The sequence below is a fragment of the Strongylocentrotus purpuratus genome, unplaced genomic scaffold, assembly GCF_000002235.5.
Source record: "Strongylocentrotus purpuratus isolate Spur 01 unplaced genomic scaffold, Spur_5.0 spur5_contig_814, whole genome shotgun sequence".
Classification (NCBI taxonomy): domain Eukaryota; kingdom Metazoa; phylum Echinodermata; class Echinoidea; order Camarodonta; family Strongylocentrotidae; genus Strongylocentrotus; species Strongylocentrotus purpuratus.
Window position 1 is genome coordinate 12,501 of NW_022145518.1, and position 16,961 is coordinate 29,461.

The following is a 16,961-nucleotide window of genomic DNA, read 5'->3' on the forward strand; positions in this document are numbered from 1 at the left end:
TTTTCCTTTTTGTGTGAAGGCAGGCGTTTGATCTATTATGCCAAGTAAGAGAAAACATATTCCAATTTCTCTATTACTTATTTTTCTGGCTCAGTCCTCAATTTTAATTTTAATTTTCGTCACATGCATAATCAGAGCCGAATACGAGATCGAGGAAGCCTGCGACAGCGGAGAGTTTGAGGCAGACGGAACGTGTAAATCTATGGGGGCCGCAGGGGCGCGGTATATTCATCGTGCAGAGATGGCGTGGAGATCAAGCGGAGAATCTCACGAAGAGCTCATTACGAGACTAAAAGGTACATAATGACAATCATTATATCATCTCACTTTATGTTGTAAATATATTAAATGGGTGATATGGATGTGTGATGATGTCAATCATTAGAATTCGGAAGTATTTCAGTTCAGGACGCATAAATTGTATCTTCAGCCCCACAAATATAAAATGGTGTCTGCTATTATGTCTTTGTATATAAATGAACTGTTATTATTAATATATTTAATATCGATCTCAATGGAAATGGTCATGCAATTCTAAACAAGAGCTGTTTTTAAGTGTTAACAGCTCTTTTATGAATATAAAAAAATGTTTATTTGGTCAAGAATATTATATGAACTCCAAAAATCTGTATTCAATATTTTATTGCAGAAAATGGAATCATCAAGAATGATTTAGTCTTGAAAGCAATGCGAGGTGTTGATCGCAAACATTACAGCAGTAATAGTCCATATGCTGACTCTCCACAGAGTATTGGTGAGTTGTTTAGCTTTTAGTTCTAGAAAATTAGAGCAACTAATGGCGCTATTTTGGATAGACTTCTGCACTAGATCTAGCGCCCAATTATTCGTGCAGAAAAGATTTGATCGATATGCTCAGGAAAACATCTATTATTAAATAATGTAAGCATTGCTATATGAATTTTTGGCTTTGGTCAATTCTATAAGTTACAGGGACATTTCTGCCAGAAAAAGCCAGGAATATACACACAAAACTTGTCTTTTACAATGTTGACTTAATATTACTAGGCAATCCTACTATTTTGAAAGTGACAAGAAATTATTATTTTCTGCTTCAAAAATATGAAAATATGGTGTTGTGGTTGCAATCCATAGGACATCTGTAGAACTTTTAATTACTTGAATTGAGGTACTTCATGGGATGAGAAGAATTAGTTGCACTTAGAAAAAAAGAAATGATAGGCAGAGATACTATTAAAAAATAAATTCTGTGTTGTCTGAATGTCTGTGTAATCTGACACATTGGTAGTTTGTCTTAATAGTTTGGTATCTATCAGATATATCAACATTATAAAAGACCCTATATCAGATTTAGCAAAGCTACCAACATTTTAATAAATTCTGACAACTCCTTGTGCATCAGTACTTTTCCTTGTGGGCAAACTAGATGTAGGATCAGAATTTTACTTTGATATCTAAAACTAGTTGTTTATTTGTGATCATATCATTAGTAGTATTTTCAAGATTAATCAAATGCATTATTGCCTTTTCCCAATTATTTTTGTTGTTGTAAACCATAGGATATGCTGTAACTATAAGCGCACCTCATATGGTAAGTCTATATAGTGAGGTATTATTATAATCACTTTTACAATAATAATTATTGCAGCAAGAAGTAAAAAGAAGTCATAATTCAGTAATGAAAAAAAAAGTAATTGTACAAGTAATGATTTTACAATGAAATATTCAAGAAAGGGAAACAAATGATAAAATTTGAACTATTTTATCAAGACACTGTTCAGATCATTTATTCAGATATAAATGTAGTATTATATTCTAGATATGATGAAACTTGTTTAGATCACAAACAAGCCTATTCTCTGACTTTTATTGCTATTATTCACATATGTCAGTAATGAAAAATTTAAAAGGGATAAATGTTCAGATAAGGATCTAATTAAGAGAAAAGAAAAACAATAACATATGTGATAATTTGTTTTCTTCCAAAAAACTAATAAAAATAAGATAATTGTAGTATTAGATAGTACATATTTGGTTAGATCACACACATGCTATTCCCTGTAAAATGTATTTTAACAACAAGGAGACTGTTATCATTGAAATAATGTTTGATAATCTAAAACGAAAACTGCCCGATCATAATTTTATATTTTAGGCCATTCATGTCTCTCTTTTGTCATTCTTAAAAAAGAAAAATTACATTAGTTTATTTGTGAGATGTTTGCTTCTTTCAGCATGCACATGCCCTTGAACTTCTCAAAGATCATCTTAGTGAAGGCAAAGCAGCACTGGATGTTGGATCAGGAAGTGGCTATTTGACATCCTGTATGGCAATCATGGTAAGACTCTTGATAGCCTGTCTGGCAATCATATTGAAATAGAGTGAACATGTATGGCAATCATGGTAAGACTCTTGATTGCCTGTCTGGCAATCATATTGAAATAGAATGTACATGTATGGCAATCATAGTAAGACTCTTGATTGCCTGTCTGGCAATCGTATTGAAATAGAATGTACATGTATGGCAATCATGGTAAGACTCTTGATTGCCTGTCTGGCAATCGTATTGAAATAGAATGTACATGTATGGCAATCATGGTAAGACTTTTGATTGCCTGTCTGGCAATCATATTGAAATATAATGTACATGTATGGCAATCATAGTAAGACTCTTGATAGCCTGTCTGGCAATCATATTGAAATAGAATGTACATGTATGGCAATCATGGTAAGACTCTTGATTGCCTGTCTGGCAATCATATTGAAATAGAATGTACATATATGGCAATCATAGTAAGACTCTTGATTGCCTGTATGGCAATCGTATTGAAATAGAATGTACATGTATGGCAATCATGGTAAGACTCTTCTTGATTGCCTGTCTGGCAATCATATTGAAATAGAATGTACATGTATGGCAATCATGGTAAGACTCTTGATTGCCTGTCTGGCAATTGTATTGAAATAGAATGTGCATGTATGGCAATCATAGTAAGACTCTTGATTGCCTGTCTGACAATCGTCTTGAAATAAAATGTATGGCAATCATATTTTGTACGGCAATCATAATGACACTCTTGATAGCTTGAACGGCAATCATGGTAAGACTCACGAGTGTCTGTGAGACAATCGTATTAAAGTACTGTGTGAGTAAAAAAAAAGTTTACACCTAAAAAATTGCTAATTATTTTAAAAATCATCTATGAACAGTAAATTATTATACATCTTATGAAAGAGCATTTTATCCCAAATCATTTGGTATCATTTTTGTGTGGTATGTGTTCATGCTTGGATGAACAGGAGTCATTGTTTGCAAGAGTGCAAAACTTGACTTGCACCAAAGTGATGCCTACAGTATGTGAAATGTTGGGATTTTTGCAACTAAGTCACACACAAACACACACACAAATGTTCTATAGTAATAGTAGTGACGGAGATAAATACTTAGAACAACAAATAGGAGTTAATATTTTTAAATTGTCTTTGCCAATTTATTCATCTTTCAGGTAGGATCCAGCGGGAAGGTAGTAGGAATAGACCACATCAAAGAACTGGTAGATAAATCTAGGAAGAATATAGAGAAAGATAATCCTGATTTACTGACATCGGGCAGAATACAGCTAATAGGTGAGTTATGGACTGACTTGTCATATTGTAAGAAAGATATCCTTCACCTCATTGTATTACAATTAATATTTGTGTTATTGAGATAGTAATATACATTAAAAAATTAAAATTTAGCAACCAATGTAAATTTGAAAGCTCATATAGTTTGGATGGCTTATAATCACAAAACTGTTTTGAATGTGTGCCAGTTATGAATCCATGGATGGTTCCTGGTTTCATACTTAACCTCTCATGCTAAAACTTTTCTATCAATTTTACATACTACTTGTGCAAACTAGTGACTAAATTTGTTATATCAGGAAGTTTGGCATAAAATGTGTGACCTTAGTTTAATTGCAACCATAATTGTGTATTCTGTGATATAGCGAATTGATCACACAGACCAATTAAATTTCTTAACAAGGAATAGAACTGGTAATCCCAACAACTGATAACACCACTGTGTTGTATGTGATTTACAGTTGGCGATGGTAGGCAAGGATATCCAGCTGGTGCCCCATATGATGCTATCCATGTTGGTGCTGCTGCTCCAACATTACCACAGGCAGTGAGTTAAAGTATTAAATCAATACATTCAATATGTGATTTTAGTGCATTTATGTATATTCATCACCCAGTAACATATTTATGCAGCATAGAACTTAGGAAGGATGCTTGTCTTGTATTTCAGGATTAATCCATTTTATGTAATGTTGTGTAAGATTTTTTGTCTGATAATTTGTCTTTAATAACTTGTAAATAAGAATCCATGTTTAAGAATCCACTTTGGTGCTTATTTTATGCACTCAAGATAATCTTCAATGAATTTCCTCTCTCAACCAAAGTGGGCTTGTTTATGGGAATGTGGTGCTTTACCAAGATAAAACATACTAATTTTCTTTAGATAGTTATTAACTTCAATACTATAGTTAGTTACCGGCATGATGTAGAGCACACTGAACAGAACTTGCAAGCAGAAAAATCCAACCATGTGATATTTCAGAAACAATCTTCTTATAAATTGACTGAATCTTGGCTGTTGTGTGTCATCTTTTAACAGCTCATCGAGCAGCTGAAGCCTGGTGGTCGTCTCATCATCCCCGTAGGACCACAGGGTGCGGCTCAGAATCTAGAGCAGTACGACAAGACACCAGAAGGACAGGTCACTAAGAAGACCCTCATGGGCGTGGTCTATGTACCCCTTACCGGTAAAGAACAGCAGTGGCCTGGCAAGATGAAGTAAAAAAATGGATGAATCACAGATATAGACAATAACCATTGCATATTGGACCTTTATTTTCCTGTTGGTTTCATTCTTTTCAATGATTTACTCTCAAAGACTTCTGAAGAATGCTGTGATCAGGTTTGTTTCTGCTTGAGGTGGTTTGTAGTCGGGCATGAATGCTGGGGACAGAACCGTTTTCGACAATTTGAGCTGAATCCAAACAGGATTATTGAGCAAGCACAAGCTTGTACTACAGGCCAAGCTGATTTTCTTCATCATCTATGAAGTTTTCTTGATTTGTAAGAACAAGATGATTGTTAGATACAAATGAGTGAATGCATGGACTCATTACATTGAATCACTGTATGGCATACATGAAGATCTCTCATGCTGATGCTAAAAGAGAGTTAATGCTTTCATAACATGGACTAAACAAGCAGAGCAAATAAATTGGAATGGAGATGATTTTATTTTCAATGGGACTTACATGTATCAGTAACAAATATTCTGAAATCTGCATTTGATGTCATTTTGAATTTCCAATGTATGTAGAACAGCTTGATAAATGCCCTTTCACACATTGTAATAGCAAGAAATTGTTTGTTTACGCAATTGTGTACTTTATCCAAGTGCTAAGAAGAAAGCTTCAGAAGATCTAAAGTTACAAGTCCTGTCTGAGGGATTGAGTAATATGGGATTAACACTTGGCCCAGGGGGTAATGGCACTCATTGATCTTGCATAGTTATCTTTGGTTCAAGTCCATTGCTCTTGTCATATTTGACTGCATAAAACTTTGGTTATGATATTATACATGTGGGCTTGTCTGTACATGGATACCTATGACACATTGGTATGTTGATGTCTTTGGTGAAATGCACCCTGTATTTTATTGCAGAAACTGCTAGTATAAAGTCATAGTGATCTTTGAGTTCTGGCAATGGAACTGCACCTCAAGAGAAACTGACTTCAAATCACAATTGATTATCATGCAATACATGCTATTGGATTGCCCAGTTAGAAATCATAGTCACTGAAAAACACAAACCTGTTTATGCACATATGGGACTATGGGTGTTCTCATGGTCTTGATCAACATCTCCATTTCCTCATATTTATTTGATAATTACTCAGCATTTTATATTTTTCTTAATCTTAAGCAAAAAATAACAGTAACTTTATTTGGTCGTTAAAGTTGATTTGAAAGTCTTAAAGATTCAGTTTAAATTTGATTAGATTCTTTGAGAATTGTGTTTTTCATCATAACCAGAACTCAAAATTAATTTCAACTGAATACGTAAGCAATGCTTATTAAAGCAGAAGATATCAACACTTTGCTTTGTGTTATAATGTAATCCTCAATGGATTTCATTGTCAGCTTGTGACCGCTTGCATTGAGAGAATGCCCTGCTAATTGTGAATAAACATAGTGGTAGTGAATTTTGAATGTGAGAAAGATTGAAAGACGAGAGGGAATATTTTATAATTTCAAATAATTTATCTCAATTTCAAGTTTATCTATCCTGTGATCTCATACGAAGAAAGTACTGCACATTGGCAAAGGATGATGGAGAGTTCTTTTTGTTGTCACTGCAATATTATTTTCAGGTCTGATGAAGGATTTGAAGATTGGGGGAAAATGATTGATCATAACTTGTGAATGCAATTTATAAGAAATGAATGTGAAACTGCCTATGGTTATAAAATTGCACGTAATGATGTTGAAAGTGTCATGATAGTCTTTACCTCTGACACAGGTATTTATATGATACATACTGACATGAATTTGATTCAGCAATTTTTCTTTTGATATATTCAAAATTATACTTAAATCTAGTATTTCAAGGACTCTGGAGGGATTTATTTCTCCTAAGTGAAATCGTTTTTTTCTTCATGTATTCATGTAAATGAGAAATTTACAAATATCATTGGTTTGAAAACATTTCATTTGTTCTTTTGTTTTTATGTACATGCCTCAGCATCTTTGGCATGTCATGGTAGTCTGCTAAAAGTGCCAAAAAATTGTTATTTATGAGTGACCTGTATATGTCATTAAAACCCATTGGAACATACATGTAGATCAAATAAAACCATGTGGGTGTCACTTTGGTGACAGCATGAGCCTATTATATTAACAGCTGTACATACATTTACATTAAGGTAGAAAATTACAATTGCATTGGTACTGATAGTCTTCAATATAGTGAAGTTTTTATCTTATTTTGTTTCAATTGATTCGGGATCTTTCTCTGGTGAGGTTAGTTCTTTTACCTTACCATGACAGTTCCTGAAGAATTTATTTAGAAGTACACACTATACATGCAGAGGAAGGATTGTCTCTTGTTTCTTTTGATTCTTTATATCAGTATTTTCTTTCCTTTATTTGTTTACATCATAAAGTGGATTGATGTCCTTTAATTTACACTCAAAACTTTAGCATGTAGAAAACTTCTGTAAAGCAGCTAAGCTGTGATAAACTTGTATATCATTATATACATGTATGTATGTATACATCTATGCTATCCCCTATTATAATAGTTCCATATGGGATAGGAATAATATATAGATAGAAGTTACGCAATGACATTGACAACCAGTTCTATTGAGCGCTGATACATTATACATAACTCTTTTAGAGCTGTCATGGAGAAGTAGATCATATTCAAACTTCAAGGTTTGGGTGGATGAAAAGTGAAATATTTCACTCTAAGCTGTGTATTGAATTGTTTCCTTTTAGAATAATTAGATAATTTATCTTTTGTGTGGACTATGTCCAAATGCATGACTATTTCACTTTGGTATTGTGGAGAAATTTCCTTTTTTTTTTCTTCTTTAAGCATGATGTTGTATTATCTGAAAAATATGGTTGCAGCAGTATGTAAAGGTGAAGAGTAAACAAATACATTTTTAATTTCTTTACTGGATCAATTATTTGTCTGCGTTTTCTTTTTTGATGTGAAGTTAAATGTTTCCTTCCATTACCTATATCTTTCTGCTTCATAATATCTATCCCTCTCTTCCTCCTGACATAACACAAAGATTAGCGGTAGAACACACGATTGATCTGATTGTACATTGCGCTCAACTGCAAAATATCATTATCTTACCCTTGTGTTTCTTCTCCCTCTTCTTCCCATCTCTTGTGTGTTCCTCCCCTCCACCTCTCTCTCTATTCTGTACAGTCCACCTCAGGTGTATAGTAGTACTGTTGAGAGGTATGGTGGGGATGTGTATATGCTCTCTTTCTTTCTCTCTGTCTCTCTCTCTCTCTCCCCTATCTCTCTTGCTCCTTCTCCCCTATAAATATATATATTTCTCTTTCTTAAAGTCTAATGACACTTCAAACACAATGAGACTAAAACATGACATTAGTGAAGAATACTATAGCTCTTGATTATGTATTATATACCTGTACATACCCAGGTTCAAGGTTTTTAGTTGTATTGCTTCATTGCAAATCAGCCTCAAAAATAAATTAAAATTAAATAAATTTGTCCACTATACAATTACATGTACCTGTACATGATTGTCATTTGTGTGTATGATATACTATATACACAGCATAATGCTGTGTTGCAGTAAACATTATATAAACAATACCAAAAGGTGGGACGGAATTAATAATAGATTGGTTATGTGTCTTAAAGGTAAAGACCAGTATTGGAAATGCCCTAATTTCAAAAAATGAAATGGAAGCTCTCATTACCAATCATGTGAAAGAATATGTTTTGACTAATACATGATGATAACAAATTTGCCGGGAAACCGCCTACTAATTCATATATTTGGTAAATTTGTTTCTCTCATGGTCTGTGAGAGATATAGGGTAGTCCCATATACATCTTTCTGTGTATAGTGCTTGTAACTTTACGAAGAATGGGCCAAATTTCTTATCATTTTGATGATTCCAGAACCTTGCCGATGCTATATGCTAGATGATCAACCTTTTCTGATCGATTCCACAACGTTTCTTTCACAATGCAATCGCATGACCATAACTGGTCTTTACCTTTAATCATGAATTAATTTATCCACATAATAGTAGACTCACTTTATGACAAGAAGTAATACATAAACAAAGAATACTTAAACAAGTCAAATATAATTTAAGAGAGTAAAAGATAACTCAACTTTTCAACCAGAAAGTGGGTGGATAATTTGGGTAGAAATAACAGCCTTGTCATATACTTTTTATAAAATTGTTCACCCTTAAAGCAGTCCCAATAAATGTAAAATAACATTTTGTAAATGGTATATGTTGTGGCATTCACCAGACACTTGAAATTTAATAAATAATACACAGAGCTAAATTAAAGTAAACAAAGGCTATGATATATCATAGATAATAAAACACTACTTTTCATAGAGTATTTTAAATGTAACTTTCATTTACAGAGATTACATTCAGCATGTATAATAAAATAAATTGCTACGCACAAGGTTCTAATACTAGCACCTGATTTCAGGTGAACATAATTCAGCCAAGATATATAAACTTTTGACATAAAAAACTAGATGGAACTTCGACTGCGCGCAGTCGAAAATGATGCCTCCGTCAAAGAGCAATTTTACAAACCAAAACAGAAGATTTTTTTTTAATTCAAGTTCAATTGTAATCCATTAACAGGTTCTCAGAATATCTTGATTACAAGCAATTTCTCATATACATATATGACCCTTTGATCTTTGACCTCATGACCCTAAAATCTACTCAGTTCATTGGCTCTGCAAGATGTATTGAGTTAAATAGTAATCCATCTGTCAGTTCTAATGAGAATGCGTTCACAAGCTATTTTTGCATACATAATGAGCCCATGACCTTTGACCTTTGAACTCATGACCCAAGAATCTACTCAGTTCATTGGCTCTGCAAGATACATACATGATCTAAGTTTGGTAGGAATCCATCAATCTGTTCTAATGATAATGCGATCACAAGCTATTTTTGCATACATAATGAGCCCTGTGACCCTTGACCTTTGACCTACTGACCCCAAAATCTAATCAGTTCATCGGCTTTGCAAGATACATACATGACCAAAGTTTGGCAGGAATCCATCAATCGGTTCTTCAGATAACGCGATCACAAGCTGTTTTTGCATAAATAATGAGCCCTGTGACCCTTGACCTTTGACCTCGTGACCCCAAAATCTAATCAGTTCATCGGCTCTGCAAGATACATACATGACCAAAGTTTGGCAGCAATCCATCAATCGGTTCTTCAGATAACGCGATCACAAGCTGTTTTTGCATACATAATGACCCTGTGACCCTTGACCTTTGACCTCGTGACCCCAAAATCTAATCAGTTCATCGGCTCTGCAAGATACATACATGACCAAAGTTTGGCAGGGATCCATCAATCGGTTCTTCAGATAACGCGATCACGAGAACGGGACGTACGGACGGACGGACGGACGTACGGACGTACGGACGTACGGACGGACGGACGGACGGACAACCCGAAAACATAATGCCTCCGGCTACTTCGTAACGGAGGCATAAAAAGAGTCTTGCTGAGTTTGAAAAACAAATTTTCTCTGACTCGAGGCATGTATCTAGAAAATATCGAATCCAATACTGATTAATGCAAAATCCAAAAATAGTGAATTAAATGTACATATAAGCAATTTTCCTAGAGGGTGTATATGACTCTATGGAAAATGATATAAAAAAGATAAATAAAGCATCGTTATAAATCAAGATTGTATATAAAAAAAAAGGCAAGGTGTAATAAGTCTGAAGCATGATAAATTTGGCATGTAATACTATTTATCACTGATTAAAGGATACATAGATAAACCAGACTAAAAGAAAGAAAATGAATTAAGTTTTGGGCAACGGAGTATCATCCACATCATAAGTTATAACAGGCTATATTTTTGATGGGTTAGATCTAGCCCATAATTCAGTACTATCTTCTTCTCTTTTTTTTACTAAAGCATATAGGCAATGAAGGCAGGGATTGTCCTGGACTTCGACATCCTGCTGGATCCTGGAGGTGCAGATAAAGGGCTCAAGTTTTATTGAAATTTTGATTAAATTTCTGACTGAAATGTTCATGGCTCCTCTGGATCTACTCCTGATGAGTGTGAATACATGAACACCCACCTCCCCCTCTTTCTCTGTGAGTGGGGATGGATGTTGCTGAAGCGTGCACTTGATGGTATCCGTAATGATTTTTTTTTCCTTCAAAAAGCTGCAAAACTGTGTTATCTCGGGATGTACATTGTACAACATTTTTTTGTTTCTCTCTGCGGCCATTACTGTTTAATTTTACACATTGACTGATTGTTATTTCTTTGTCTCTTTTGATCATGCTTCTGTCTGCCCTTCTTGTCTGGAGGCACCTAATGATCTGAATTGGAGGAGGTGTCTGGGTCTTAGCTGTCCATCCCATCTGGGTGAGAAGTGTTCTACAAACAAAAAATATTAAAAACAAAAAATTACATCAGTTTCATTCCAATCATGAGAAGAGGAAATAGTCATCAGAACATAAGTATGTTTTTTTTTATTCTTCAAACTTCTGACAAACTTGGCAATCACTCTTTGTAGATCAAATTTTCTCTATAGAACTCTCCATGTCAAAAATTGGTTGTATTTCAGGGGATTTTTGTTTTATGACCCTCTTTCAAATCCACTTGAATTGTTGAATAAAAAATAAAGAAAGATATATGTAGTACTCACTTTTGAGATCGAATATCTCTTCTGCCTCATCATTTGGCTTGCCCCTTTTATCATGAAGTTCCCATGACTTTGGCCAGAGCTTTTTGTTGAGGCCGTCTCCATGGCTACGCCTGAGTTGGGCTAGGTGATGACTGGTTGGACCTATTGCATCAGGACCGGAAGGCTTCCTGCTCTCTTTCCCTTCAGCACCGCCTCCATCCTGCCTCCTTGGTCCCTTTGAGGAGCTTGTAGGAGGATGAGGTGATGATGTAGACTGTTTGGTCGACGATGTTGAGGATGCACTCCTCCTACTAGAGACAGTTCCTGGTCTCTGCTTGGCTCGATGCTCCTGCAGTAGTCTTTTCTGCTTCTCCAGCTCCTGACGTTGATACTGTAAGCGATCATGAGGTGGTGAAGGGGACCTTCTCCTATGAGAATGATCTACTCGAGATGGCACTGGAGACTTGGGACACTTAGGACTGGAGGTTCCTGTAGAATTATGATTTAATTTTTGAAAAGCTAATTTAATTTTTTATTCCATAACAGCTTCAGCTATTCCATGTCTTCAATCATTTGAATATATGACAAAATAGTTTTTAAAAAAATGACATGGCAACAGTTAAAAATATAAGAAAACAATGTGTGATTATAGCTTTCTCTTCATTTTTGCAGGTTACTCTGATGGGTGCAAGATCAGACTATCCAGTACCGTATGTCTCTCTCCAAGATTTTTGTGTACTAACTAGAAAATCTGTTTCTCTTTCTCTTCACATAAAATCTGTGTATTTCTACTCTCCTTTCATAGCTCTCTACTTTATCATGAAAACAAGTAATGGAATCTTTAAAATGGTATAAAGACTGATCTTAATTACCTTAAGTTGTAATTTACTCTTTACTGAAAATAAACTTTCATATTCTTACTTTTGAGGTGAGCATTGAGAACTGCACTGTCAACTTTGATGTGTCCTTGTACTTTTACAGCATTCTTCTTCTCAAAGTAGTCCTTGTTCTTTTGTTTTAACCAGTCCACATGCTTCTGAATTCTTAAATTACTGGGAAAAAAATTGAAGCAGTTGAATGAATTAATAGCCAATAAATATTGTATATTTATCTGAAAGTGAATAAATAACACATATTATATCTTCAACTGAAACATACTTACTGAAAAACCAGAAACCTTTGCAGATTTCATGAGGGTTCTGCAGTCATGCAAGTTTGAATGCTACAAAATAGTTGACTTTAAGGTCTTGCTGCAGAGAAGGCATGGTATAAGTTCTGTTCTACAATGCTACAAATGTTTATTATATACGTAGCTATGTGAAAATTCAAAAGAGAATGAATAGTTTTACTTGGTTAGTTGATTTGTTAAAAATATTTACCTAAACATTGATGATCATAACATTTGGTTTAAGTAGGCTTCTAACAACCTTCACATTTAGTAGTCAAGCTATCATCCACTCTTGTGGACTTTTTCAAGTCAAGTTATTTTTCACACAGGGAGTCCACAGGATTGGATAACAACTTCCCTATTACATTTTAAGGTTCGTGGAAACCTAAACTGCATGCTATGATTACCACAACCAATCAATGTTTTCTGTATAATAGATGATCATTTTTCATATATATACTGTATACATACTCTTCAGGGTTAGAATTCCTGGAACGTGATCTCCTTTGGGCTAATTCCATATCAGTCTTTTCTCTCCTTACTCTCTTCTGCTCTATCTTAGCCATTTTACTGTCCATTGACTGTGTTGCTTGGCGATGGATCGTCATTTGATGACCCACTTTGTTATCAATGTTCTAGGGAGAAACATATACCACATTGAATTAGGACTGAGAAACATTGAAGAAAATTGTTTTTCAGTGACAATGTACATAAACTATAATACTGGGATACTTACAACTGCTATTTTAAATTTAATGTTAATTTTTCACTGTGATATATATTTGTAGGCTCTGATTAACTATTACTTTGCAAAATACAAATAGAATACTTTGTTCCTCCCTATTGATTTTCCACAGTTTTTGTTTTTGTTCTGTAATAGAGAATAACTAATGACTAGTATACCATATGGTATATCAATCAGCTGGTAATTCATTGAAACTAAAACAAACACCCTCAAAAACTCAATCAACTTATAGATTTGTGTAGCCATGCAAATAACACATGTAGATTCTGATAATAAGTTTACATGTAACAAAAGTATAGTTTTATTTCTTAAATATAATTACGGAGTCACCAAATTTTGCTAAAAAAAAATAAAGTTAATTCCTTCTCCTTTCCTTGCATCCTCTTTATTTAGATTACCAAATCAATATAAAATGTTCTTGTAATGAAAATTTCTCATTCAAAATATTACAGTGACAGATGCAAATTAAAGCGTACTTACTGAATAATGTTGTTGTATTTTCTTCCATCGTTCATCCATAAGTCTCTTCTCCTCTGCATGCTGTTCTCTCTTCTCTTCCTGTTATAGAAACAAAAATGTTGATGGAACTGATATTGCGGATTCGCTAGGTCCAAGAGCCAGGTCTGGTCAACCTTGATATTATCTTTTATTGCATATGTAGTACAAATACTGGCTTATTAAACCTGAAAATGTAAGGTCTAACAAATCTTGAACAGCATTTATCTATAAAATGGTTAGATGATCAATATTAGCTTCCTCTCCTTAGCCATCTCATGGCATTGTGATCCAGAGAAAGAGACATCGTAACTCTGCTCAGCCTCTCTGTCTGAATAACATTAATACAAAGCATGTAAAATGAAATATCAAACTAGTTTGCTATTTTCAGATGCCAGAGGGTATAAAAACGATTATACATACTTGGACATTACATTTGTTGTATACAATAAAATCAAAACATAATTTTATGAAAATGACCAAACATTATTCTTCTCATAATCAAACAATCTAGACTTACCCTAAGCTTCTCAGCTTCTGAATTTTTCTTCTCCACTCTCTTTTCCATCTCTTCTCTGATCTCTTCCAGTTTCTTCACAAGAGACTCCTTCTCCTCTATGGCATGAGTTTGAACGGTTTTAAGCCTCTCATGTTTCACTTCCAGCAAGTCATCCAAAAAGTTGACATGTTCTGATAGGGGAATAATAAAAAATGAGTAAACATTCACATAGCACATAGTACAAAGAGGATCCATTTACTTATCAGTAGAATCAAACATATAAAATAGATGTATGCTATATACAAATAAAACTTGTGTAATCTCTCTTTGACGTGAGCTACACAAACCTTCTAATAAATCTGTCTAAGAAAAGGCCCCATTAACACTGGCTTAATCACGATTGAGTCTTTATAAAAAGACTGAATAAACATGAAATTGCAGCCTATATTGTGTATACAAAAAGAAACCATTAGTGTTTTATATTCTTATGTCAACTTTTGTCAAGTACATCCTATAAATGATAACAATAATAATGATAAAACAGAAAGAATGACACACACTTGCCAGGATCTTAAATGTACACCAGAACAAAACCTGATGATTTGGCATACCTTCGATGTAGCTCTCCCAATCAACCATTTTCTTTTCCACTGATGTGGACCTCAGACTCTTCCTCTCTTCCGCTTCTCTCTGTTCTTCTTCATTCCTCTTCTTTGCATGATCATAGCTAGAATGAGGAGCCTTCATGTATGGACTCTTCCCAATGATGGACGACTCATTCCTTGGAGATGTCAAACTATCATCTCCTGTCCGGTCTCTAGCGCCCTCTTTGCCTGGTTTCTCATCTCTGCTGGTGGGTCGATTCACAGTCTTTGGTCCACTAACGCTGGACTTGTCCTGTTTGGTCTTATTGCTAGGCTGTGTAGGATGCAGTGAGTTGCTGGTTGGTTTAATGGCCTTTTTATTATCAAGCTCTCTACCTCTCTTTGCTCCGATGGATGCCAGGTAGTCCATACAGGACACTGCACCGCTGTCCCAGGCACAGTCTAGGGCAGTCATTCTTAAGCCCTGCAAAAATAATAATATAAGAGAAGAAAAATTAGCACAATTTCTGACTGCAGTCATATACCTACACTGATAGAAAGAAAAAAAGTACATGTATATCTTTTATGGAAATTGAAGTTTGTTAATCAGCAAAAGTAAATACATATGTAGGTTTATTTGCATTTTCTTTTTGTTTTGTTTAATATGTAATTGTTTATCATTGTATTTTGTTTGTTATAGAACTTAGAGACTTCGGTGGTAATTAGTGCTTTTAATATAAGCACCGTTTTTATTATTATCATTATTATTATTATTGTAATCGCTTAAGTACCAGAAATTGAAAAAAAGTATCCTTGCATAAGATATGACCCAGGACAGGTGGCTCAAAATCTTGATGAGACTATGCACAAGACTCAACAGCAATGAATGAAATCCTTGCCCCCCCCCCCCCCCAACAAACAAAAACAAAAACAAAAAAAATTATAAAAAAATTGTGTCTTGATAAGGAATGTTTGTGGATCATATCCATCATCCTATAACAGATTAATTGTTATGATTATTTACACTAACATTATCACTTCTGTATCCAGCGTCAATGTTTGCTTTCAGATCCACCAGGTATCTACACAAGTCCACATTGGCATTCCCTGCTGCTATGTGGAGTGGTGTACGGCCATTCTTATCAGGAGTGTCTGGCTTGCATCCAGCCTCAATCATAAACTTGATCATGTCTAGAGAAACAAACAAAAATTGAGATTAACCGGGAACTTATTTTTACTGTTATTTGCACCCTAAATAAATGACCTATTGTGATTATTATGCAGAAATTTTGCAATCATGACAATAAAATAATATAACTTGATAGCTGCTCAAAAAGAATATCTAATGAGTATCATATTGCAAAAATACATGACTGATAAATTGTTTACAAATACAAAGTATCTTAATTTTTTAATATCTCATCTACTGCATAACCAAAAAAAAAATAAGAATTTAGAAACTTGTACTTTTGAGAGCCAGAAGGGCATTAACATTCAGCACTGTTTACAAAGAGTTTACATTTTTTCCCAACAGTCAGCCAACGATACTAGGTTTTATGCATTTTACACCTGTATGGATGAAATGATAAATGTCTCCATCAATGCCTTGAGGTTGAATTGATGTCAAGGAAGAAGTGAAGATTAACTTACCCAGATCCCCCTTTTGAATGGCCTCATGAAAGGGAGTTTCTCCTTCATCTCCAGCTTGGTTCATTGAGCCATTATGCTCCTGTAGGAGCCGTATAGCATCCAGGGAGGCGGAGCCTGCAGCACAGTGCATCGGGCTGCAAGAGCAAAAGGAGAAATGATTATTTAACGGTACTGTTAAAGGAGGGGGCAGGAAGCTTATAGATATCTGAGAGAAAGGGGTTAAAGGTATGCATCGAGCATGAAGCAGAAAGAGAGAAAGACACAGGAGAAAAGTATTTAAAAAAAAGAAGAGTGTTTATTAAAGGGATAATGAAATAAAGAGAGAATGAAAAAGACAAGAGGAAG

At 34.6% G+C, this 16,961-nt stretch overlaps 2 protein-coding genes across 2 annotated transcripts in view; one reads left to right on the plus strand and one right to left on the minus strand.

Moving 5' to 3' along the window:
* LOC581433 (protein-L-isoaspartate(D-aspartate) O-methyltransferase) overlaps positions 1-7,733 on the plus strand; it is a 7,810-nt gene extending 77 nt beyond the window's left edge. The window contains exons 1-7 of the mRNA XM_030978659.1: positions 1-296; positions 650-754; positions 1,539-1,570; positions 2,214-2,318; positions 3,487-3,607; positions 4,069-4,154; positions 4,647-7,733. The exon at positions 1-296 is cut by the window's left edge and continues 77 nt beyond it. Of these exons, the coding sequence (XP_030834519.1) occupies positions 38-296; positions 650-754; positions 1,539-1,570; positions 2,214-2,318; positions 3,487-3,607; positions 4,069-4,154; positions 4,647-4,829 (891 nt within the window). The 5' untranslated portion in view covers positions 1-37 and the 3' untranslated portion in view covers positions 4,830-7,733. The remainder of the gene's footprint in view (positions 297-649; positions 755-1,538; positions 1,571-2,213; positions 2,319-3,486; positions 3,608-4,068; positions 4,155-4,646) is intronic.
* A 2,610-nt stretch (positions 7,734-10,343) lies between these two features.
* On the minus strand, positions 10,344-16,717 carry LOC115921304 (protein phosphatase 1 regulatory subunit 12A-like). Its single transcript, XM_030978652.1, has 9 exons — positions 16,617-16,717; positions 15,997-16,157; positions 14,994-15,450; positions 14,404-14,573; positions 13,869-13,946; positions 13,115-13,278; positions 12,397-12,527; positions 11,497-11,964; positions 10,344-11,225 (listed from the first exon to the last, which is right to left on the minus strand). Exons 1-9 carry the CDS (start codon positions 16,678-16,680, stop codon positions 11,125-11,127), a joined length of 1,794 nt encoding a protein of 597 aa, XP_030834512.1. The 5' UTR covers positions 16,681-16,717; the 3' UTR covers positions 10,344-11,124.
* Positions 16,718-16,961: the final 244 nt, after the last annotated feature.

Bases quoted from the DNA above. Each gene is read 5' to 3' on its own strand.
- LOC115921304 (XM_030978652.1), bottom strand. From the start codon at position 16,680: ATGAACCAAGCTGGAGATGAAGGAGAAACTCCCTTTCATGAGGCCATT. The intron at 16,158-16,616 runs GTAAGTTAATCT...TTGTTTCTCTAG, and splicing joins CATTCAAAAGGGGGATCTGG to ACATGATCAAGTTTATGATT. The intron at 14,574-14,993 runs GTATGCCAAATC...TTCCCCTATCAG, and splicing joins TTGGGAGAGCTACATCGAAG to AACATGTCAACTTTTTGGAT.